The sequence below is a fragment of the Zootoca vivipara genome, chromosome Z2 (assembly GCF_965207765.1).
Source record: "Zootoca vivipara chromosome Z2, rZooViv2.hap1.1, whole genome shotgun sequence".
Taxonomy (NCBI): domain Eukaryota; kingdom Metazoa; phylum Chordata; class Lepidosauria; order Squamata; family Lacertidae; genus Zootoca; species Zootoca vivipara.
In genome coordinates, this window is record NC_142585.1 from 35,657,538 (window position 1) to 35,683,673 (window position 26,136).

General features: G+C 44.2%; 1 protein-coding gene across 1 annotated transcript in view; it reads left to right on the top strand.

Annotated features, from left to right (window-relative positions):
* The first annotated feature begins 3,634 nt into the window (after positions 1 to 3,634).
* The window catches only part of CFAP77 (cilia and flagella associated protein 77), a 96,150-nt gene continuing 73,648 nt past the window's right edge, over positions 3,635 to 26,136 (top strand). The window contains exon 1 of the mRNA XM_035102217.3: positions 3,635 to 4,371. Within this exon, the coding sequence (XP_034958108.1) occupies positions 4,186 to 4,371 (186 nt within the window). The 5' untranslated portion in view covers positions 3,635 to 4,185. The remainder of the gene's footprint in view (positions 4,372 to 26,136) is intronic.

A 26,136-nucleotide genomic window follows, 5' to 3' on the forward strand; every position in this document is an offset into this window, starting at 1 on the left:
AGACAGGAGGAAAAAACAACGCACTCAGATTTCTGTTGTAGTTCACCCGCCCCTTCTCTGTTGTACGCATGATGTATTGGGGGTGGTCTTGGGCTACACCCTTTCTGTGATGTATGTATGATGTTTCCGGGGGTGGTCTTGAGCTGCAAGGTGGGCAATTTCAAAGCCTATATAAGGGCTTGCACACCTTTGTCCGGGGTCCTCCTCCTCTCTCCTGCGTGTGGGGGGGAGCACCCTGTTGCAACAGCTTTAATAAAGATCAGGCTTATAGCCGCTTTGCTTTCGTATATCCTGGTCTGGTCTCTGTTCATTTCCCGACTGGTTTGAGCCTTAAAAGGTACGCTCTCTCCGAAGGTCCAGTTGAAGGACCCCTCAATATTATTGTTTCGGTTGTATATTTAAAGCACTATGCTATCACTTTAAACAGTCACAGCTTTCCCCAAAAGATTTCTGGGAGCTATAGTTTGTTAGGGATGCTGAGAGTTGTTAGGAGGTTCCTGTTCCACTAACAGAGCTGCAACTTACAGAGGTTTAACAATCCCACTTAATAAGGAACTGTGGTAACAGTTGTGAGTGAAATACTTCCTTGCCCTTTTAAATCTTTGCATTTTCAAATATTGCTGAGCTGGCTTTGAAAATAAGACTAGCACCCTTACTGAAAGGAAATTGAACTGATAATAAAAGGTAAAGTAAAGGGACCCCTGACCATTAGGCCCAGTCGTGACCGACTCTGGGGTTGCGCGCTCATCTCGCATTATTGGCCGAGGGAGCCAGCGTATAGCTTCCAGGTTATGTGGCCAGCATGACAAAGCCACTTCTGGCAAACCAGAGCAGCACATGGAAACGCCGTTTACCTTCCCGCTGTAGCGGTTCCTATTTATCTACTTGCATTTTTACGTGCTTTCAAACTGCTAGGTTGGCAGGAGCTGGGACCAAGCAACGGGAGCTCCCCCGTCACAGGGATTCGAACCGCCGACCTTCTGATCAGCAAGCCCTAGGCTCAGTGGTTTAACCACAGCGCCACCTGGGTCCCTTGAACTGATAATACTTCTTAGTAAATGTTTATGATGCTGCAGTAATTGAGGTACACTTCACACATGCAGGATGTTTTAATGGAGACTTGTTTTGGCTTGTATAAGAGTTGTAGGGTGATGACATGTACCTCGGGTTAAGTACGCTTCAGCTTGAGTACTTTCAGTTTAAGTACTCTGCGGACCCGTCTGGAACGGATTAATCCACTTTCCATTACTTTCAATGGGAAAGTTCGCTTCAGGTTAAGTTCGCTTCAGGTTAAGTACAGACTTCCGGAACCAATTGTGTACTTAAACCGAGGTACCACTGTATGGGAAAGGTTTAATCAGCAGGGAAACTGTTCTCACAGGAAATAGCCATTGTTGTCACTTGTGCTGGTATTCTGATGTTGGAAATTAATCCAAGATGTCAAAATGACACAACAAGGTGGGCCAGTGCTATGTACCAGCAGTGTGAGAAAGCAATGGTAATTAATCAGGTGGTGATTTATCTTCATCAAATAATGGGTTTTTGTGGTGCAAAGTGTTTGTAATGGGGGCAGTCCTGAGTGCTGCCTGCCTATGTATTATCCTAATGCAACCTTAATCGCTAAACAGAATCAATGCCTCTTCCACGCACATCAAGTTAAAGGAGACTTTTCTATGTAAATGATCTGCTCATTTCCCGGATATGAATATTTACGCTTTGTCTACCAAACATAGGCATTTCATTTTCACCTCATGAAAATAAACAGCTCTGGTATGCTCAGCAGCTACTGGACCTTGCAATTTTTGCTTGTTGCTTCATTTTTGTGAGAGCATAGGGAAGTAGAAAAGAGCATCATGGGAGAGAAAAAGATGACAAATTTGTCTACTGCATTCGTACCTTAATTCTTCACACACACACACACACACACGGCACACACATCCAGTTTATTCTAAGATGAAAAAGGGAGTATCTCCTTTATTCAAAATAAGAGTTGATTGCCCAGACGGCTGCCAAGTAATTCTTCAGCCTAACTAGCTACTCCTTCCCTTCCCCACTTCCATTCTGTGACTTCAAGAGGCAATTTTGCTGAGAGATTAAAGTTTTCTCACAGGCCACACTAAGTTCAGTTTGGGAGGAGCAGAGAACTCTAGTATTTCGTTTGGGAGGATGTGTGGAGGGGTGGGGTCTTTTGTATATTTTATGTTTGAATTTCTTCACTAATGTTTTATTCCGGATTGTTTTACTTAATATTTTAATGTGTGGTAAACCGCTTTGAGATTTCTTCTTAAAAATATAAAGCGGTGTAGAAATGAAATGAATAATAATTGTAGTTCTGTAAGGGGAACAGGGGCCTCTTAACAACTCTCAGCACCTTTAACAAACTACATCTCCCATAATTCTTTGTTGGAAGCCATGTTTGTTTAAAGTGGTAGCATAAGGCCTTTAATATATGGGGTGAATGTGGCCTTCCTCTCCCTTCTGGCTGTGATGTTGTGTGGGTTTGGGTGTGTATTTAGAGCATTCTAGATTTTTAGCTTAAAAAACTTGGGCTATTCTTGATCGTCATAGCTCCCCCTTAATGGGTTTAAGTAAAATCTATGACTGCTTGTTCTCACAAATGGTAGAATGAAGTGACCTATAACTGTTGAGACCTACAATTAGTTCACCTGGTGATTGGTCAGTTTCTCCTCTAACTGTTCCAGGTTCCCGTAGTTGCAAAGCAACTCCCCATAGTGACACTTTTGCCAAATAAATACATAACTACATACCCTGTTTCTCATATTTTAAGACATACCCATAAAATAAGCCATAGCAGGATTTTTAAGCATTCAAGGAATATAAGCCATACCCCGAAAATAAGACATAGTGATAGGCGCAGCAGCAATGCCGGCCGCGGCAGGAGGAGGAGGAAAAAAATAAGACATCCCTTGAAAATAAGCCATAGTGTGTTTTTTTGAGGAAAAAATAAATATAAGACGTGTCTTATAATATGAGAAACACGGTACATACATACACAACACATCTCGGCAAGCTTTTGTCCAGGTCTCCCCACCCCCACTTTATAAAAGAACAACCTTTAATCTCCAAAGAACCTTGTTGTTGTTGTTTTTAATGTAACTAATCTAATTTAAAAGCTGTGTCAAGATATTTCTAATAATGAATGCAAAGTTGCATTTGTATACTATTTTTGATTTAAATGTTCTACTTTTCATTTTAAAATTATTTTTACTCCATTTATTTATTGCACACATTTTTCTCCAAGGAGCTCAAGGTGGCGTACGTGGTTCACACCTCATTTAATCCCCATAACAGCCCTGTGAGGTAGGCCAGGCTGAGAGGGAGTGGCTGGCCCAAGGTCAACAGGAGAGCTTCATGGCCGAGTGAGGATTCAAATCCTGGTCACTCCCAGGCCCAGCACTCCAGCCACTTACAGTAGTTGAGATTTTCCTAAACAACTGTGCATGTTTCCTTTCTTGAGCACTAGAGCTTGAATAGCTGTTTATATTTTGATTATGATTTGCCCAGAGCAGAGGTGTTAATTCTCCAGATTATTGAGGGGCCCCAACCTGACCTCGCATGTATGACATCGCAAGGAACCAGGGGGTGGAGCCGAACACCCTCTGAAAATTGAAGTGGTTTGGCTCCCTCAAAAAAATACATTGCCGGTGGGGGGGGGGACTGCCCTGGCCTCTAGGCCCTGAAAGTTCATGGCAGACTTGACAATGCATAAACTGGCACATGCTCCTAAGTGCAAAGTTGCCCTGGGACTCCATCTCATCTCAGCCAGAGGATTTTACAGTTTGATATGCGTGTGTGTGCTTCCTTGCACTCGGTTGTTTAGCAACCCCTTGCGCTAGTGTGGTGTTGCTGCGCCCTACCCTGCTGTTGGCTATTGTTTTATAAACACGGTTAGCGTCCCCTGTTGCCACGGCAACCAGCCTCACCATTCCCCAGAGAGGAGAAGGAGAAGGTATGTGTACCTTTGGTTCTTCAGGATTTCTTTTCCTTCTTTTCAAGGCCTTGAGGTAACCCAGAGGGGCTGTCTCTCTACTCAGCTTGCCTCTGCATCCATTCTCTCCCCTCCAACGTGGTGCAGCCCAAAAGGAGCCAGCCGGGAGCCACTGCAAGATCCCTCTTGTTCCAGAGCAGTGGTGAGCATCTTAAGGGTGGCACCGGTGGGAAGCCATGGCAGCAGCCACCCCTGCGCAGAAGACCGCCCAGAAGGTGCGCCTGCCCCGGCGCCGCAGCGTCAGCCAGATCTGTCCCCCGCCACGGAGGCCAATGACTTTGGCAGAGTTGTACCCAGGCTGTGAGAACGAGCGGCTAGGAGTGGCCCGCGAGAGCATGCTCCAGAACCATCTCATCGCTAAGGTGAGGAGGCTATGCCGCGGGACTGGAGGGAGGGGGGGTCCCCAGGCCGCTTTGGGGGACCTCTTGGGATTTGTGTATGCATGTGGTATTTTCACAAGTTGGTGGGACTGTCAGCAAAGTGACCTCTGACAGCCTTCACAACCCCACCCCAGCTGCTTTGGGACATAGAGAGTCAGAACATTGGTCCATCAGGCTGAGTGCTGTCTACTTTGACTGGCAGAAGCTCTCAAGGGTTTTATGGAGTAACTTTCCCCAGCTCTACCTGGAGGCACCAGGGACTGCCCCTGACCTGTAGCACTAAAAACAAGGCAAGTTTCCAGTCCTCGTTGTGTTTTAAAGGCTACTTAAAATAGGAACACAGGGAGATGCCATAAAACTAAGTCAGACCCACTGGCTCATCTGGTTCAGTATTGTCCACACTGACTGGCAGCAGCTCTTCAGGGTTTCGGACAGGGGCCTTACCAAACCCTAGCAGGTTGAACTTGGGACTTCCTGACTGCAAAGCAGATGTTGTACCACTGAGCTACAGCTCTTTCCCCTCCATTGGGCCTGGCTGTAGCAGTAGCCATTTTCTATTTTGCTCTCTGGCAACCATGGCAACCTGTTTTCATATTAAGTTATGCCAATCTTTAACGTACAGTAATAAACCATAGGAAAAGTTAAGATCGACACACACCTATTCACAGCTTCTCACTGAGGGAATTTTACTTAGTGATACAGAGTGGCGGAAGTTCAAAATGGCAGCTTTCACACCCAGCTTCATGGTGCAGGGGCTCACATGGAAGCCACGTGGTGGTGGTCTTGGGAGGGTGCGAGGTCCCCAGCAGCTGCCTGGGGCGGGCAGATAGATTGATAAGGACTGCCCCTTAAATTGTGGATGCCAAGCACATTTACATACATGATGTCCTGCATCATTTGTTTAGATGTGACCTTTTCATTAGATGTATATATGCATGTATGTATTTTCCTGTCTTCTCACTGCACTGGATTGGAATAATAATTTTAAGGTGCTTCAAGGCTGCCTTACAGGGAACATACATTTTGCCACCAATTTTCTTTTATATGTTACAAAAGGGACACCAATAAATGCTTTTAATTGTTTGTTTGTTTGTTTATATTAAATAAATGTCTATACTGCCCACCATCCAAGGATCACAGGCAATTTACAACACAGAAACACAAAAATACATAACATAGTAACAAACAAAAACAATACCCTGACCATTATACAGTTTCATTAGCCAAAGACCTGGACAAAGATGAATGTTTTTGCCTGGTGCCCAGAGATACGTAATGAAGGCGCTGGGCAAGCCTCCCTGGGGAGAGCATCCCACAAACAGGAAGCCACCTCAGAAAAGTCTCCCTCTCCTGTTGCCACCCTTCAGAGATGAGAGCAGGGTCTGGGATGGTTGTTAGCAAATGGCAGACATCAGGATTTGCTCGCTAATAAGATAAACTGGTCAGTATGGAAGGGAATGCAGGTCAGTATGAAGGGGAATTGACTACTTTTAGTAAACAGCAAAGTTCCAGTGGCCTTGAATATTGATGATAACACAGAATTAGAACTGCAACTGTCTGCAGGTGCCAGATTAAACACTAGAGGGAAGCACGTGATCCTCTAATAGTTTAAGGATGAGCTGAGATTCTGTTTCCTTTGCACAGTTGTTTATTGTATTCATATCCCATTTTTTTGCTCCTGGTTCTTCTCCCCATCCTCATTTAACCCTCACAAAAACCCTGTGTAGTTGGCTAGGCTGAGAGGCAGTGCCTGGCCCAAAGTCACCCAGTGAGCTGTCATGGCCAACTGGGGATTTGAACTCTGGTCTCCCAGGTATGGAGTACGGCACTGTAACTGCCAGTTTGCATTTCTTAGTGCAGAAAGTATTTATCTAATGTGTTGAGATCTTTCCTATTATAATTAATTCAAGAGGGTTATGGAAGCTTCTCTGTGTGAAAGAAGAAACAAGGAGAATGATGTTTGGGTTATTCCTTCAGAGAAGCTGAGTACAGCTGGCTTAAACTGGTTCTGCTATCTCTCAGTCAAGGCCTTGCTGACTATAAAAATAAGGCCAGAAGGAGCTTGGGTTTCACTTTATCTTTCTATCTCTTTTCCTTTGGTGTTCTGTATATAGTGTTAAGGTTTAGTCTTATTGTAAGTTATTGTAAGTTTAAATTAAGTCTGCTGCAACTGGATTTCTTATGGACAGTGCCAATCTTGAATGTATTGGATTTGTGACCATTATCAGTAGCAGTAAAGCTCTGCTGGATGAAATACAATTGCCTCTGGTCTATTTTTTTGGGAATCCTACAACATGTTTAAGTTTTTACTTTGCTAACTATACGTTGGAATTTGCTCTGGATCAATATTGAGTAGAATTTCATGACAGTAACCACTACACCAGGCATCCCCAAACTTCGGCCCTCCAGATGTTTTGGACTACAATTCCCATCTTCCCTGACCACTAGTCCTGTTAGCTAGAGGGATCATGGGAGTTGTAGGCCAAAACATCTGGAGGGCCGCAGTTTGGGGATGCCTGCACTACACTGTGCTGGTTCCAACAGAGTATGGAGCAGAAATCTCTAGGCCTAGTGATAGCAATATATACTATTATATCACCTCTACGAAGAGATCTGGTTGCCTTTTTGTTAGTGGGCCAAGTTTAAGGCGTTGCCCTTAACAACTTGGGACCAGTTTACTTTTGGGATTGCTTTAACCCATACATGCCCACTCAACTGCACTGATCTGCAGAACTGGCATAAGAACGTAAGGTGATCCTGCTGGCCCAACTTGCTCAGCATCTTGTTCTTACAGTGGCCAACAAGATGGCCCTATGGGAAGCCCACAAGCAAGACCTGAGTGCAACAGCACCTTCCCTTCCCGTGGTTCCCAACAACTGGTATTTGGAATCATTGCTGCCTCCAACTTTGGAGACAGAGCATACCCATTGTGGCTAGTAGCCACTGATAGCCTTCTTCTGCTCCATGAATTTGTCTAATATTTTGAAGTTATCTATGTTGGTGGTTATCACTGTCATCACTGTTTGACTATGCACTGTTTGAAGAAGTACCGGTACTTTTGGTCCTAATGTTCAGGAGTTCTAGTGTTTGGTGAGAGGGAGAAAGGCTTTTCTTTTTCCTAATCCACTTTCTCTGTGCCAGGCATAATTTTTATAAACATCCATCATCTTGCCTCTTACCTTTTCTCTAAACCAGGCATCCCCAAACTGCGGCCCTCCAGATGTTTTGGCCTACAACTCCCATGATCCCTAGCTAACAGGGCCAGTGGTCAGGGATGATGGGGATTGTAGTCCAAAACATCTGGAGGGCCAAAGTTTGGGGGTGCCTGCTCTAAACTAAAAAGTCCCAAATGCTGAAACCTTTCTTTATAGGGGAGCTGATCATTTCAGCACTGTTTCAGGTGTCACACAATACTTGTTCCACACTTTTAATAAATCAGTCTCTTAATGCAGTAGTACCTGTACTTTGGAACTCCCTGCCTAGCCAATAGGCAAGCGCCTTCATTGTGCTCTCCTATTTGGTTAGGCAGACCTCTCCAGACCTGTAGAATGTTGACAGGTGTTTTATTTCTTTTTAGCTACTGTTGGTTTTAATCATCTTTAAAAACATTGAAAGTACCTGTTTAACTGTTTTTTATTTATAATTTTAATTTTTTTATTTTTTTATTTTTGTAAACCTGCTTAAAGGTTTTCTGTATACATTTTGTTAAAAAAACATCTGAAAGATTAATGACCAGGAGTGTTATTAGATAACATGACTGTTCTATTCTATTCTATTCTTTTTATTGTGTTCATATCCCACCTTTTCTCCCAAGGAGATCAAGATGGCATGTATGGTTCTGCCTCTTCTCATTTAATCCCCACAACCCTGTGAAGTAGATTAGGCTCAGAGTCGGTGATTGGCCTAAGTGATACCCAGCAAGCTTCATGGCTTATTGAAAGACTTGAACCCTGGCCTCCCAAGCACCGTTGTCTGACACTCTAACCCAGGTACCCCCAAACTTTGGCCCTCCAGATGTTTTGGACTACAATTCCCATCTTCCCCAACCACTAGTCCTGTTAGCTAGGGATCATGGAAGTTGTAGGCCAAAACACCTGGAGGGCCGCAGTTTGGGGATGCCTGCTCTAACCACTACACCGTACAATATGCGCAAGCCTGCAGCTTCCATTCATAGCCCGTACTGAGGATGTGTCCTGTTAGCTGCCCAAGGGTACCAACTGCTGAAGCCAAGCCTCTTAGTCATCATCACCATCAGATTGCATTTTCCACATACAAATTGTGTAACAAGATTACAATCTGGAAGTTAAGACAAGGAGGAAAAAACCCCAAACACTGCTCTGTTTAAACTTAACCCCATCAAAATTTAGCAGGGCTCACTGCAGGAAATGTGTTTTGACATCAAAGCATATCCATTTACTTCCTTTTTAGAAATCTAGTCTGTGGGATGAAGCACCACTGTCCTCCTCGCTTTGCCCCTTCTGTGCATCCCTCCAAAATAAATATATTTATAGCAACGCTGTCACCCTCTGTTTTAGCAACACCAAGAGTGCCTTTTCTGCAGCACCTACTTTCTTCCTCCTCCTCTAGGCGGCAACCTCACATAAGTTTCCTTAGTTCACTGCCTTTATCAATAGCATAAGATGCAGTTTTTTAAAAAAGAGAAAAGTTTGCTTATAACAGGACTGGAGGAAACTGTGTCCCTCCAGATTTTTTGTTTGTTTGTTTTACTACAACACCTATCAGTCCCAGGCCACATAGCCAATGGTCTGGGATTATGGGAGTTGTAGTCCAGCCACACCTGAAGAGGCATAGGTTCCCCTATCCTTGTCTTTACATATACAGTATTTACATCCTGGAGGCATTGCTTAAGTGGATGGGATGTTTTAAAAGGGGGAGGGGCAGAGAAGAGCCATTGAAATAATGAAGCCATTGAAATTAATGCACACGACAAATTTACACCCATTAGTTCCAGTAGGTCTACTCTGAGAAGGACTTAAGTTGGCAGCAACCCTTTATATTTAAATTTGCACAGCATGCTAACGATCATATTGCATTATTTTCTAGCTTTGTCTATTATTTGTTTTATTTTCCAATCCTCTCAGATGCAGTGAAAATTGGGATATAAACTTTTTAAAAATAAATTAATTGCCATTAAAAAAATTCGCAGAACCTAGTGGGGATCCAACTGAGTCAGGATCCTGGCAGCTGCTGGACTCTGGGGTCATGGCCGAACCCTAGACAAGAACTTCTATTTCCCTCTCTCCAATAAGACTGGACAGGAAATACCCAGTGTTCTGCCCAGGGTACAGATGGACAGCAACCAAAGCAGTTTTATCTAGAGACTAGCTGGCCCTGTGACTGCCCCCACCCTATGCCAATCCATGACGTATACCGCCCCCTTCCCCCCCCTATCCTCCAACTCCCGGTAAGAAAAATCCAGGATCAACTGCGGCACGGCACTGGAAGTCGCTTCTACGCATGTCTGGACATGCGTAGAAGCAACTTCTGGTGCTGCCGCTGCCCGGTTTCCGGTGCCCAGACGTGGGCAGAGCGGCACCGGAAGTCGCTTCTACGCATGTCTGTGTAGAAGCGACTTCCGGTGCCACTCTGCCTGATTTCTGGTGCCCAGACATGGGCAGAGCGGCACCCGAAATCGGTTCTGCGCATGTCCAGACATGCGCAGAAGGAGCCTCCCTGGCAGGTAGGAAATCTGGGGGATTTACGGGATTTTTCTCTATTTGGGATAACAGCGGGAAACAGGTTTAAATACAGGGGTTTCCCATGAAAAACGGGAGAGTTGGCAGCTATGCCCCCACCTCCGGGTCATCTCTGTGACTGGCCCCACCGTGTCCTGACCTATCCCGTCCCCTCCTCCCCCCAACTGCCATCCAGGTCAGTACCTCCATTCGGCCTAATCTGTAAAGGCTTCGGCCTAGTATGTAAACTGGAGCCGAGATGCTGTTGAGAGGGAAGTTTTTATAGGTGCAGTACGAGTATAGCCGCCTCTAGAGGGTGCTGGTTTGCAACCTGGTTCTTTTCCCAGCATGCATTTTTGTCTGAGTGGTATGTTTTGAAACACAGTGTTTGGGGTTTTACGTGGCACAGGTGTGACATCTGTCTTAGCAAACTTTATAAGAGCCTTCGGACATTCACATGTGATGTTGTGTTCAAATTTGAACGTAATCGGTGACGCGGTTTCGGAGAAGAGCGGATAATAACCCACATGCCCAGTTTACATTTGTATATATATAGACGTAACATTTCTGGAAATGCTGATATTTCAAAGAGTGAAAACCCTCCACAATATTTCTATATATAAAAAAGCAAAAGCCCATTCTCAAAATGCCCTGAAATATTAAAGGAAACCACTGAAATATTCACAGTGTTTTCTTGGATGCCTTGCACAAAGTTAAGATTCTGTCCTTGGTTCAGAATCAAAAGGTAAGGCAGATTTCACCAATCTGGTGCCTCCACTTCATTGGGACTATAGCTGACGTCCGCCTTAGCCAATACTGAAAATGGTTCCTTGCCCCTGTCTTAATGGGAGGAGCTATTCAATAGTGGAACAACATGGAAGTAGTTTAGCAGAGGTTGAATATTCACCTGGTGGGGTTGTGGCAGTTGCACTGAGCATAGGATTAGACTGGTTGACCACCAGGGTGCCTTCTTCAGTGATACAGAAGCAGTGAGCAAACTGGAGCTGCCTGTGCTATTGTTGTTTACCGTAGCTGGCATCGCCCCTTGAAACTTGTCCCTTCCATAAGGCCCTGCCTCATGTGGCAGCTGCTTAATGGTGCTGAATGGACAGAGCTCTGTGTCTGTGTTCATGTGCCCTGCATCCGGTTGCGCAGCCTGTAATCCAGTTTGTGGCTTGTGGCCATTGGGACTGATGGGGCAGAAGGCAGGGAGCCTACCAGTAGATGGTGCCAGAGAGCCAATGACAGGCAGAACCAATTAATTCAATTTTGTCTCCATCTTCCTTCCTGATGAGTTGCGGTATATAAAGGACAAAAAGAAGACCATCATATGTATAAAGCTCCATGATACCATGGTGAACAGACATGGCTTTCCCTGGAGAATTCTGGGAGGTGTAGTTTGGGAAGAGTGCTGAGAGCTGCTAGGAGGCCCCTATTCCCCTCACAGAGTTACAATTCCCAGAGTGGTTTAGCAATCAGTCACTCTTCCCTGAGAACTCTGAGAAATATAGCTCTGGGAAGGGGGGGGGGAGGTAAAGAACCCTGACAGTTAAGTCCAGTCGTGGACGACTCTGGGGTTGCGACGCTCATCTCACTTTACTGGCCGAGGGAGCCATCGTTTGTCCGCAGACAGTTTTTCTGGGTCACGTGGCCAGCGAAACCAGAGCAGCGCATGGAAACGCCATTTACCTTCCCGCCGGAGTGGTACCTATTTATCTACTTGCACTTTGATGTGCTTTCGAACTTCTAGGTTGGCAGGAGCTGGAACTGAGCAACAGGCGCTCACCCCATCGTGGGGATTCGAACCGCCGACCTTCCGATCGGCAAGCCCTTGGCTCAGTGGTTTAGACCACAGCCTCCTAACAACTCTCAGCACCCTTCACAAACTACAGCTCCCAGAATTCTCTGGGGGAAATCATGATCATTTAAAGTGGTGTCATAGTGCTTTAAATGTTTAGTGTGAGTGTGGCCTGAAACTAAGGATGAAGCTGTGAGCCAGTGCTGCCCCTGGACTGTTTTTAAGTAAGGTAGGCAAGTGAGGGCAGACTGAGTTTGGTGGAGCTTCCACTGTCCTAAGCTAGCCTGAATCCTTCAGGTGCAATGGGGGATGCTGAAGGAAGATTCAACAGCTAGTGTGTGTGGTCAGCTTTTGCACATAGAAATGGAGAGAGCGGAGGGATATGTCCTCTTGTCCTTTGTCTCAAACTGCAAAACGTTTTGGACTATTCTTGCAGTGTTGTCTTTGTTATACAATGAATTTATGTGCTCTGCTTTGACGAGTGTAATGTAATTTTAATCTGTGAGTCCCTTCTATGTTGTTTCAAGACTGGCTGAAATGACAGGATAATGACCACACATTATGGAGCCTTAAAGCACTGATATGCACTGAAATACAATTCTCTACCGTGTTTCTCATATTATAAGACACGTCTTATATTTATTTTTTCCTCAAAAAAACACAGTATGGCTTATTTTCAAGGGATGTCTTATTTTTTTCCTCCTCCTCCTGCCGCGGCTGGCATTGCTGCTGCGCCTATCACTATGTCTTATTTTCGGGGTATGGCTTATATTCCTTGAATGCTTAAAAATCCTGCTATGGCTTATTTTATGGGTATGTCTTAAAATATGAGAAACAGGGTACCTCTTGTGTCCGAGGGCCTTCAAAGAGTTCTCACTGCATGCATACCTACATTTAATGCATATGACTACTCCAATGAATCCTAGGAACTATGGGTTGCTGCACATAGAGCTACAATTTCCAGCACCCTTTATCTTTCCAGCACCTGTGTTCTTTGAGGGAAGCCACATGCTTTGAATGTTTAGGGTAGCATTTGGCTACATATTACTCAGAGCAGGCCCACTGAAATTAACAAATTTGAAGATGACACCAAACTGGGAGGGGTGGCTAATGCCACAAAAGACAGAATCAGGATTCAATATTACCTTAACAGAACTGGGCCAAAACTAACACAATAAATTTCAACAGGGAAAAATGTAAGATTGTGTGCACTTAGTAGTACAAGTGAAAAGGATTTAGGGGTCTTAGTAGACCACTAACTTAACATGAGTCAACAGTGTGATGCAGCAGCAAAAAAAGCAAATGCTATCCTAGGCTGCATCAACAGACGTCTAGTGTCCAGATCAAGGGAAGTAATAGTACTGCTCTGTTCACCTTTGTCAGGCCCCACCTGGAGTCCTGTGTCCAGTTCTGGGCACCACAATTTAAAAAGGATATTGACAAGCTGGAACGTGTGCAAAGGAGGGCAACCAAGATGATCAAGAGTCTGGAAAACAAGACTTATGAGGAATGGTTGAGGGAGTAGGGTATGTTTAGCCCGGGAAAGGGGGGAGAGAGGAGATATGAGAACCATCTTCAAATATCTAAAGGGCTGTCCCATGGAAAATGGAGCAAGTTTGTTTTCTCCTGCTCCGGAGGACCAAAACAAGGAGATTCTGACTAAACACCAGGAAAAACTTTCTGACAGTAAGAGCTGTTCAACAGTGGAACAGACTCGCTCTGGAGGTGGTGGACTCTACTTTCATGGAAGTTTTAAAGCCGAGGTTGGATGACAAACTATCATGAATGCTTTAGTTGAGATTCCTCATCGCAGGGGACTGAACTAGATGACCCTCAGGGTCCTTTCCAACTCTACAAGTTTATGATTCTATAAGTTATCCATGCCCATTAACTTCAATGGGTCTACTCTGATTAGGACTAGTGTTGAATACATAAGAGTCAAATTTCCATAATATAATGAATACTTATATGTCATTTTCACTAATATATGAATTTTTATGCACACTTTACTCTAGGATTTGCATTTTTGTGAGCATTACTTGGCTGAGTAGCTGCATTGCAAAATTTGGAGAAGTGTGAACTTTGAAAGATGGCTGCATTTTGGGTTGCATATAGTTTTGAAAAGGGCAAAGTTGGTAGGTTGGCCTTTAAATGTGAACTGAAACACATTCTCCCCCATCTCTAGAGAGCTGGGAAGTACCGTAGTGGCATCATAAGGGTGGTAGCTTGGGGCAGAAGCCTAGAGCCCCACTTGGGTCTCCAAACACAACAGGGCTGGCTTATTACCTTTGAAAATTTAGCATCTAAAGAGGGAACCATTAAGTCAAGAGTCTTCACCACATGACTCTTAACACAAAGATCCTGTACTCTGCTATTTTAGTGAATAGGGCAGACCTGAGTTTAGACACAGATGCCTGCCCCCCACACCACCATCAAGTGGAGTTTGCCCTTGAATTATGGCTTAAAAGAGGAAGCATCCCCACTCCAAGAACTGGGTGTTGTCAACTTTTTGCACTTGGGTTACCCGAAGGGAATCCTTGTGTGCCCCAGGCAACCATACAAAGTGAGTGGCTCTTTCCAAGCCAGAATTAAAACTCTCCTTTTTTGGCCCCCCAAATTGAGGACAGTATTTTATCAGGATCAGGTACAAGGAGGGGACAACGACGACGAAACAAACAGGACCTTCCCTGGGAAATGGGGACAGTTGGAGCGTATGAATTGAGAGGATAAAATAGTTATTATCAGATTAGCCTCCGCCATGAAAAGCACAGTCCCACATCCCTCTCCTAGTTAGTTAGCATTTAGATAGGATGGCACCAGGGCTACACAATAGACATCAAAGCCTGAACTCTTGGGCTCAGCAAGAGGGATTAATTTCTTTAACCAACACGCCTGCTTTGGCCTCTTCTCATTACCCCTGCCTTGTCATCCTCAATGTTAGATTTGATTGAAGATTATACCATTTAGGCCTTTCCCCCTCTTTGCCACTGAAAAGGGGAGAGAGGGAGGGAAAAAACACACCCTCCCAGCCCTATTGAATTGTACATTCTTCAGCTGGGCCGACGTCAATACTCGTCCACCCCCGCTTCCTAATTCTGCTTCATTTAAACTTCATCAACTTTTTCAATCAAGTGGAAAGATCTTGAAATGGGGTCCATAAGCAGAAAGCCAAAAGCCTTCTCTTTTTGTCAGATAATTTATGCGGTTTTCTTCCCCCCCAAAGACACCACCCGCCCTGCACACTCTTTTCTCTGGTCTCCCCCCCCTCCTTTTCCCTTTCTAATTCCTTCTCCTTTTCGCTCCCTTTCCTTGATGCTGCAAATGAGATTACAGTATTTAAATGACTATGATAATCAATCCGGGGACCTTGAGCCAAGATTGAGGTTAATTTTTCTTAGCAGAACAAAGAAAGCATGATGTCTCAAGGGAGATCTGGAGGTGCAATCTGTGTTTGTCGATCTCCCCCACCCCACTCCCCACTCCCTGAAAATCCAGCTTTTGGAAGCTTTCCTTGTGACTAACTAGGAGGGCTGTTGATGATTCCCCCCACCCCCCGGTTTTCCAACCAACGGGGCCCTAAGAGAGAAGAAATGTAATTTAGAGCTGATAAACAGCTAACCACCTTCAATCAACAATTTTAATAGGGAAAGAAGTCGCTTAGATGGTGTGATGGGCGATATAATGAAACAGCTATCATTTACCGTGGTTATATTTAAGCACACCTTTGAATAGATTCTCTGCCCCCCCCCATAAGAGCGGGAGGGGGGGAGTGAGTATTCTGCTGCTGAAAACTTTTGGAAAGAGCAAAACTAGAACAATCTGTACAGATCTTAGGCATCTGAAGCTTTTTCTTATGGTCACACAAACTCCAATTTCTGAGTGGTAAGCAACTCCAGGGGTTCCAATGCTTACCCAGAGTTCAGTTCAAGGTGGCTTACATAGTTGTCTCCCCACCCCCACCCCCAATTTAATCTCCACAACAAATCTGTAAAGTAGGTTAGGCTGAGAGGCAGTAACTAGTCCAAGGTCACCCAGAGAAGTTCCATGGCTGAGTGGGGATTTGAACCCTGGTCTCCCAGGTCCTAGTCTGGCATTCTAACTGCTGCACCACACTGGCTCTGATTTCCTTGGAGAGAAGGTCAGTGGAGCCTGTGGTGTCTTTGGGGTGTGTTGTTTTATTTACGTATGTATACAACCTGAGCTTAGGTTCTTAGACCTTCTCTCCCCGTTAGGTTTTGAGGAAGATCACCCATAGCTTTGGGGTCCACCACAGAGCAATACAAGCCTCTGTTTCTTCAGCTACCAGCATCAGCCAAAACTCACATAGCCCCCCTTCACATGTAGGTCTTTATGCTTGGATGGCATGGCATCGAGCCAGGTGAGGTAGGATGAGGCCCACCTATTTATCTTGATGGCAACAGGCAAGTACATGGCTTTTTAGACAAGTACATGGCAGCACTGGCAAATAGAAGGGGAAGAAATGGAGGCAGTGAGAGATTTTACTTTCTTGGGTTCCATGATCACTGCAGATGGTGACAGCAGTCACAAAATTAAAAGATGCCTGCTTCTTGGGAGAAAAGCAATGACAAACCTAGACAGCATCTTAAAAAGCAGAGACATCACCTTGCCAACAAAGGTGCGTATAATTAAAGCTATGGTTTTCCCAGTAGTGATGTATGGAAGTGAGAGCTGGACCATCAAGAAGGCTGATCGCCAAAGAATTGATGCTTTTGAATTATGGTGCTGGAAGAGACTCTTGAGAGTCCCATGGACAGCAAGAAGATCAAACCTATCCATTCTTAAGGAAATCAGCCCTGAGTGCTCACTGGAAGGACAGACCCTGAAGCTGAGGCTCCAAAACTCATGAGAAGAGAAGACTCCCTGGAAAAGACCCTGATGTTGGGAAAGATGGAGGGCACGAGGAGAAGGGGACGACAGAGGACGAGATGGTTGGACAGTGTTCTTGAAGCTACGAACATGAGTTTGACCAAGCTGCGGGAGGCAGTGGAAGACAGGAGTGCCTGGCGTGCTCTGGTCCATGGGGTCACGAAGAGTTGGACACGACTAAACAACAACAACAACAACACGGCAGCACTGAACTTCCATGGAAACTGGTCTGACTGGTTCAGCATGTTTCCTCTTATAGATACTGACCTGTGATCACATGTGCATTATGTGGACTGACCTCCACAAACCTATAACACTATGTAAAGTGAGAAAATGCACCATTGAGGAGAGAAGAGCAGAGTCATATCTGGAGCCCACAACCCAACACCCATGCATTCAGAAGGCTGCGTGAACAGACTCCCATGCAGATATAAACTCTGCTTGTGCAGGTTTTCAGGGGCAGCCAGGGTAAGCAAAGATACTGTCCTTTGATGGGTCATAAAATCATAGAATTGTAGAGTTGTAAGGGGTTATGAGGGCCATCTAATCCAACCCCCTGCAATGCAGGAATCTTTTCGCCTGATGTGGGGCTTGAACCCATGACCCTGAGATTAAGAGTCTTATGGTCTACCAACTGAGCTATGCCAGTAGGGTCCTAATGGGTGGACAATGGTCCAAGAAGCACCAGGTGCCTTATTCTAGCTTCCATTTACATTCCTTATAAGCAGGCCTGGCTCCAGCAGTTAGCCAAACTGGGCACTAGTTGAGGGTCCCAAGGGTTTGGAAGGCCCAACCCCGCCACACCACCATTCACATCCTCCAGGCCGCCATCAATTATGAGGCCCTGGACTGCAGTCTGCTCAGCACATATGTAAATCTGGTACTGCCCACACCACACATCAAATTAATCTGCACTCAATCCAAGCCTCCCAAAACTAGGCACATTCAGTGGGCTTGGGGATGTACAAAGTGATAGAGCACCTGCTTTGTGTGCAGAAGACCCCAAGTTCAATCTCTGGCATCCCCAGCTATGGCTTGGAGAGACTCCTTATCTTAAAGTCCGGAGAGCTGCTTCCCCCCCAAAAAATTATGGGAGTTCTAGTATGCTGAGAGTGCTGAGAAGTACTGTAGTTCAAGCGCATTACCATTTTACATTATTTGGAAACAAATCAAATCATCTCAGTGGAAACCCTAACACTGCAGACACAAAAATACCAACTGTTCATGCTACTAGTGATTTCAGAGACAATAAAGACATAGGTTTATGGACCACATTGAATAACGAAAAATATCATACTCGACTGAGAAAGGTCCATCAAAATGTCAGCACTGGGATAGACCATTTACTACTCTGAAGCAAGCCATGCCCTCTTCTGGTCAAATAATTTATTATATTCCACCAAAGTAAACGGAGAAACCTACCCTCAAGAATGGCTAGTGTATTCTCCCACAAAAGGAAAAGTCTACTTTTTTTGCAAACTTTTTTGTAACCACACTACCTCAACTATAGCTTTAGCTTCTACTGGATTCATCAAACCCAGAAAATATGAACTTTACACTAACATACTTAACAAAGAGCAATTTCTCTTTTGGCAGAACCTAGCCACTTCAGGGGAAATGATTATTTGGGTTCTCCAAATAATGGTAACTTTCTGGAACTGCTTGAATTAGTTGCCATATTTGATCCCTTCCTGTGTGCTCTCATAAATCAGTATGGAGGTAAAGGCTTTGGTCACCCATCATACTTATCCAAAGCCATATGCGACGAGGTTATCTAGGTGATGGTTATTACAGTTCAAGAAGCAATACCGAGCGACTTCAAACAGACAGGTTATTTTTGTTTATTAGTCAATTCAACACCTGATGTTTCCCATGTTTTTCAGTTTACTGTTATTGTTAAATATGTTTCTCTTCATGATGGATTATGAGCTCAACACTTTCTGAGTCTTTTTGAGCTGAGAGATCACACCAGTGAAAGTATGGCTGAGCTGATACTGAACTTGAAATAGATTCCAGCAAATGTAGAGGGACAGTCATATGACAATGCAGCCAATATGGCTGGCAAGGATAACAGAGTTCAACAAAAAGTTCTGGAGAGGAACAAGTTTGCAAGGTTTATTTTACTTCTCAGCTTCTACAAAAAGATGGGCAATGATAAAAAAAATGCCTCTTGAGTCAAAAGTTCCTAAACATTTATCAGACACAAGATGAGAGGCTCAAGCCAAAGCTACTGCAGCTATTAGTGAAAGTTATGCTAACATTGTTGAATTGCTCAATCATATTTATGGAAAAATCCAGACGTATGACAGGAGATACAGTGGTACCTCTGGTTACGAGCTTAATTCGTTCCGGAGGTCCGTTCTTAACCTGAAACCGTTCTTAACCTGAGACACCACTTTAGCTAATGGGGCCTCCCACTGCCACCACACAATTTCTGTTCTCATCCTGAGGTAAAGTTCTCAACCCGAGGTACTTCTTCCGGGTTAGCAGAGTTTGTAACCCGAGGTGTTTGTAACCCGAGGTACCACTGTACTAGATGACAGGCTGAAACTCTTCTGCAGAAAATTGAATAGGTAATTTGACTTCATGCTTCACCTTTAGACCAATTTCATAAAGTTAACAAAGCACTCAGAAATTTCACAAGTTTTGTTGAGCAAATATTTACAGCTCACTATTGCAGCTCGTATCTCTAACACTCAAGCTAATTTTGATGAAATTGAACAGCAAACAAAATTTACTCTACCAGATGTAGAGTACAAAACTGTCAAAGAAAGCAGAGATTCTAGGGGTGTGGGAAAATTGTGAGAGAGCATCCGAAAACTTAGATGAACTTTCTCCAAAAGACAAGTTTAGGGAAAATTAATTATCCCTGTCATGGATCCTCTTGAAGCCAACCTAAACAGAAGGGCAACAGTATATACAACTGTAGCTGACAATTCTTCATTTGTGGTAAACCTGCAGACAACCAAGGAACATATTCACAATGGCATTGAGATGTTGATGCAAGAGTATCCAAAGGATGTTGACCTTAGTTTAGTCAACGAACTCTTACACTTGTACCTGTACATCAATCAAGCTCACCCTGAAAAAGAAAATTTCACCCACCAAGATGTGTATCAAGTAATATTCCCGTAGAAAATTCGGACAGCTTTCCCAACTGTTTAATTGGTTACAAAATGTACCTGCAAAATATCATTTTTTAGTCTAAAAGGGATAAATAATGATCTACAGTCAACAATGTTCCAAGATGGATTGTGTGATCTAAGCATTTTCTGCATAGAAAATGATAGATTGTGACGTACATATTTTAATGAAATAATTGATAAGTCTGCATCCAAAAGATCTCAAAAGAAGCTCAGAAGAAGCTGCTCTGACTCTGTATGTAGCGTAATGTTATAACATAGCTCTGATTCCCCTATGAAGGTTCTGTGTGAATGTCTTCATTAATTCCATACTTTTGTAAAATTATTAAAGGTTATACATTTATAAACATTTTATCAATGCTAAAATTTCAGCAATGTTCTATTTTCATTGGGCCTGTGGTGGGGGCAGTGGTCCTGTGGTGGGGGCAGTCTAGAGGCACCTCTAGACATCCTTTTAAAAGTGCATTAATTAGTGTTCATGATGATATGGGGGCAGTTATCTGCATTCCCACTTTTACTATTGCTTCTACCTGCAAAGGTTTCAGGGTGGACTTCCTGCTTCATTTGCAATCAGTATATATCCTGTAACTTCCCGCTGAAAATCTGTAACTTTTCATACTGCAAATGCTCAAGTTTATTTTATTTTATTTTTGTCTCACTTTTATTGTATTGTAGCAGAAGAGTTACCACTCCAGACAATAATGTAGTAACACTGGGGAAATATCCACAGGGCAAACTCATAATACCATCAACTAACGTGCTATTACTACACGAATGACACATTTCAGAATACACCTGCCAAAAAAACCCAGTTTGGAGGGGCTTTATGCGTTGTGTTTACAAGGGAACAACCACTGTCCTATAAGAATTATTTATCATTTATTTATTGCATTTGTATCCCACCTTCTCCATGGAGCTCAAAGTGGCGTACATGGTTCTTCCACTTATCATCTGAGCCCCAGAGCAATCCTGTGAGGTAAATTTGGGGTGAGAAGCAATGACTGGCCAAAAGTCACTAAGCTTCAAGGCCATGTGGGGATTTGCACACTGGTCTCTCAGCTCCTGGTCTGACACTCTCATCATTACACCGAACTGCCCCCCTTAATTAAATTAAATAGTAAAAGGCACACACATATGCACCAGGTGCCTAAAGTACCCCACCCACAGGGAAGGCTGCCCACTGCCACTCTGAGTGATTCACTGCTCTGGCCTGTGCACTCTTCAGCATACACAACACCCTGGTTAATCCTGCCTCTCCTGCCTCCTCAAAGGAAACATGTTCTGTTTCCGTCTCAGTTGCCTTGTTAAATCTGTTTTAAGCTCTGCTACCCAGAGTTATATTTTATTTCTGTCAGGAGAGAGAATCTGTCAGGTTTTGTACGCAACATTCATTCACCAAAGTTAGGGTTGCTGTTTCTCCTCCCCCCCCCCCCCCCGCTTCCTTCTCCATAGCAATTTTGAGTAGAAAATGAAACCATCTTTCAACGGAATGAGCAACATCACTTTTGGACAGACTTATTATGATCGGGGAGATTGTGAAAGAGGAAGGCTGGGAGAACGATGGCATCCATCAGTCTCAGAAACAGTGTGCTTACAAAACATGTGTATTCCTGCTTGCGGCCATCATTTCGTTGTACTGTTACAAAATTATAATCAGCCTAAAATGTGATTGTGTCATTAACAAATGGCTCCTTCTGTGTCCGTTGACACAGAATTTGAAAAGATAAATTAGGTGTATTTCTACCACAAATCTCTCTGGTGCACTCCAGCCCCTAAGCACATTTGTAGGAAAACAATGGGTGAATACACTTATTTATCAGTTGGTAACTGGCCATCGTCAGTACATGTATGAGGTAAAGTGGTTGTCTGTAGCTCTCTTCTACCATTCTCTCTCCACAAGTTCTCAGAACAGAGAGAAAATAAAGCGTACAAGGGAGACATTCACACCACACATTTAAAGTATTGTGATACTACTTTAAATAGTCTTGTCTTCCCCCCAAAAATTCTGGGAGCTCTAGTATGCTAAGAGAGCTGAGAGTTGTTAGGAGGCCCCTATTCTCCTCATGGGACGTGAGTGGTGCTGTGGGTTAAACCACGGAGCCTAGGTCTTGCCAATCAAAAAGTCGGCAGTTCGGATCCCCGCGACGGGGTGAGCTCCCATTGCTCGGTCCCTACTCCTGCCAACCTAGCAGTTCGAAAGCACGAAATGCAAGTAGATAAATAGGTACCACTCCGGCGGGACGGTAAACAGCATTTCCGTGCGCTACTCTGGTTTGCCAGAAGCAGCTTTGTCATGCTGGCCACATGACCCGGAAGCTGTACGCTGGCTCCCTCGGCCAGTAAAGCGAGATGAGCACCACAACCCCAGAGTCGTCTGCGACTGGACCTAATGATCAGGGGTCCCTTTACCCTACAATTCCCAGAGTGGTTTAACAATCAGTCAGTCATCACAGGCAACTCTGTAAACTGTAGCTATGTAAGGGACCAGGGGGGGGTCTCCTAACAACTCTCAGCACCCTTAACAAACTACTGAACGCAGGATTCTTTGAAGGAAGCCATGACTGTTTAAAGCTGAATAATAGTGTTTTAAATGTATGGTGTGGGTATGGTGTGTGGGTGTGTCCTGAGACCAAGGAGGAGGACCAAGCTTACAGCCAGTCCCACCCCCTTGTAATGGTTTTAAGAAAGGCAGGCAACTGAGGGCAGACTGAGCTTCATAGGGAAAGTGCCCCATTTGCCCAAATGGACCAACCTCCATTGCCGTAAGCTAGCTTGATCTCCTTGGGTTCAATAGAGGACACTCACAATGAGTCGTTCAGCTTTTGGAAATGGGGAGGGGAGAGGGAGGCACCATCTTGCCTTGCCTCAGGCAGCGGAACATCTTGGGCTGGCTTTTCAAAGTTGTCTTTGCTACACAATGAATTGATGTGCTCCACATCATGACAAGTTTATGTTCTTTTTTAGCTGTGTGAGGGGAATAGGGGGGGGTCTCCTAATGACTTTAAGCACCTTAATGATACCACAACTCCCAGGATTCTTTGGGTGAAGCCATGGCTGTTTAAAGTGACTATTACAGTTTAATGTGGCTGTATCACAGTGCTTTAAATATATGGTATCAATGTCACCCTTACAAATTATCCTGGGAAATGTAGTTTGCTAATATAACTTTAAATCTGTGGTGCATATGCAGCACTTTCGCATGCTACCAGAAATCAAGGTTTTGTTAGCGTGGCGGGGGGGACTCCCACAGTGGCGTCGAATCCCATGAAGACAGCCACCACAGGGAGTTGCATAAAACGGCCTTCATCTCCAGAGTCATTTGTATGTATTGTTCCTTCAGCCGTTCGATTATTGTGTTTGTTGCAGGGGGGGGGGATAGAGTGTCTCTTTTGCTGACATTACCCCACTTTAAGTCAATATTGACTCGCCACAGGGAAATTAAAACTCCACTAAGAGCATGAGCAGCCATCCCCATTACCGATGCCAAGTCTGCAATTAATAAGGTTTGTCAGATGAGGAAGGCATGTGGAAAGAGGAGGAACAAGGCCACCCCCCTCAACAATCATTCCTGAAAATTATACCATCCAAATAAACTAATGAGGTGATAACAGTGATTACGAGCAGAGTGAGAAAATATGGTTTGCCTTGCCTTAAAAAAAGGAAAGAAAGTTAACCCATCAAGATGGCTGTGAATCGTCGTTAAACAAATCAGCATATGGCTACATTAAAAAGGGGATGGGGATAGTATTGTAATGGATTAATTATATTTTATGTAAACAGCTGCTCCTCCTAATGGCGACTCCTTTTTTTATAGGGCATGGTTGTTTATGGTGCTGTGCTACAATTTTCTTCATCTGGATTTAAAGGGGCCATTTTGAAAGTATTGGAGGGTTTTAAAATAAATAAGGAGTTATTTGTTTAAACCTCTTAAGTTCAGCTGTCAACCAATCAAAAGTTTGCAATAATTGATTTGCTTAAATAGTTGTGGAAGGGTGCTTTGGAAAGTTAGTTTATCTGTTTCATCTGCCTCTTTGACTTCAGTGTTATACACAGAAAAATATGGTAGGTTAGCCTCTCATACATCTCACCTCCCTCCAAGGTACGCATATTTGCATAAAATCTGTGTAGGCTAATTTGGATGTACAGGAGCGAATTTAGAAATAATTACTATAATGTAAGTAAAAAATACAATAGATATCACCACGTTGGGGAGAGACAATGACTAGGCCACGTTGGTATTTGCTCAGATTGCTGTCCAAGGTGCCCATGTTGATGGTCTGATCTACTTAACTTGGAGAACATTAACAAAGCATTAATTCATGGATGATAAGGCTATCAATGACTACCAGCCACAATGGCTGTGCTCTCCCTCCCCCTTTTTAGTCAGCATAACTATGAATACCAGTTGCTGGGAATTGCAAGTGAGGAGAGTGTTGCTCCTACATTCAGGTCCTTCTTGTGGGCTTCCCTTTGGGGGACATCTGGGGTGCCATGTGAGAAGAGGATGCTAGACTAGATGTGCCTCCTTTGGCCTCATCCTGCAGGGTTCTTCCTATGTACTTATGAAGGGCTGCCCAGTTTAGGTTTAAACCAAAGAGCAATAAAAAGCACAGCCCCACAAATTCCTTGGAGGATAAGGCTATTGCCCACTATTAGCATGTAGCCCTCAAAAGACTGCCCAGAAGGGAATGCGGCCCTTAGTCTGGAAAAAGATCCCACATCCTTTAGTTTAGCCTGATGTTTTGTCTTCCAGAGCACGTTTGTGAGCGTGTTTGTGTTGCTTTACAAAATTCATCTCACACTTTCCCCAAAGTAGACAAGGAGGATTGGGAGGGGGGGGGCCTTTGGTAGCATTTCTGTTTCTTTCCACTTTTCTTTTTATGAATGTTGGATATTTTCAACACAGGGTTCATGAGATAGAAAAATCCAGCTAAGCCAAGGTGGTCCCAGACCGTAAACAAACTTAATGAGAAGGAAAAGATTTGGCAAGCATTTAATCTCTCCTACAATGTATCTCCACTCTGATCATTGAAAAACAACATCCCTTAGCCACCCCTGAAGTCCTACAATGGGGGAAGATTCTGCCACCTGTGAGGAGAAAGGCAGAGAAAAAGATGGACGGCTTAATTCATAAACAGGTTCCCCTGGCTAGAAGGAGGCCTGGCAGGCACAGTTACTTACTAAACTTCATTGGTGGTATTTCTCCCTTAGGGACTATTTTTGAATTGTTTGGCTTGGTTTCTTAAAAGCAATAACTACAACTAAGAACAAAAGACGAGCATGGCTGCTTGATCAGGCAAAAGGTTCCAGCATTGTCCAGCATCCTGTTCTCACAGCTCCCAAACAGATACTGTATATATGGGAAACCCACCAGCAGGATCTGAGTGCAACAGTGAGCTCTCCCCACTTGTGATCACAAGCCCATGGTATTCAGACATGTATGGCCTCTGACAGTGGAGATGGAATATAAGAAGAGTCTGACTGGTGGATCAGGTCTAAAGGTCCATCCTGTTGTCAGCCAGATGCCTGTGGGAAGCCCCAAAATAGGACCTGAACACAACAGCACTATGCCTATCTGCATTTCCTAGAAGCTGGTAATCAGAGTGGAGAGAGAGCACAATCTCCTCCTCCTCCATGAATTTGTCTTATCCTCTTTTAAAGCCATTCAAGCTGGTGGCTATCACTGCCTCCTGGGGGAGAAAGTTCCATAGTTTACGTAAGTAACTCTGTGCTGCATGAAGAAGTGTTGCCTTTTATTTGTCCTCAGTCTTCCAACATTCAGTTTCATAGGTGCCAACTCTCTGGGGCCCTGGGCACCCGAGCACCCACAAAATTCCCCATGAAGGGTCCGGGCACCAACAAATTTTGGTGCCAGGGCCATGCACAGTGCGTGGCACCCATGGCCCTGGGCACCCACAGTTGTGGGCCCAAGTTGGCACTCCTGTTCAGCTTCATTGGATAGCCACAAGTTCTAGAGTTATGTTGGGGAGGGGACTTTTCTGTGTCCACTTTCTGCGTTCCATGCATAATTTTATAAACTTCTGTACTCTTACTTCCCATTTTTCTAAAGTAAAATCCATCTTTTCCCGTAGAGGAGTCATTCCACCCCTTTGATCATTTTCCTCTAAATTGGTGGCCACCTACTATTTAAACACGCCTGTTTGTAATGCATGAAGGTACCTTAATGGAAGATTCATGGTCGCTTTTATTTTTAAAAGAACTT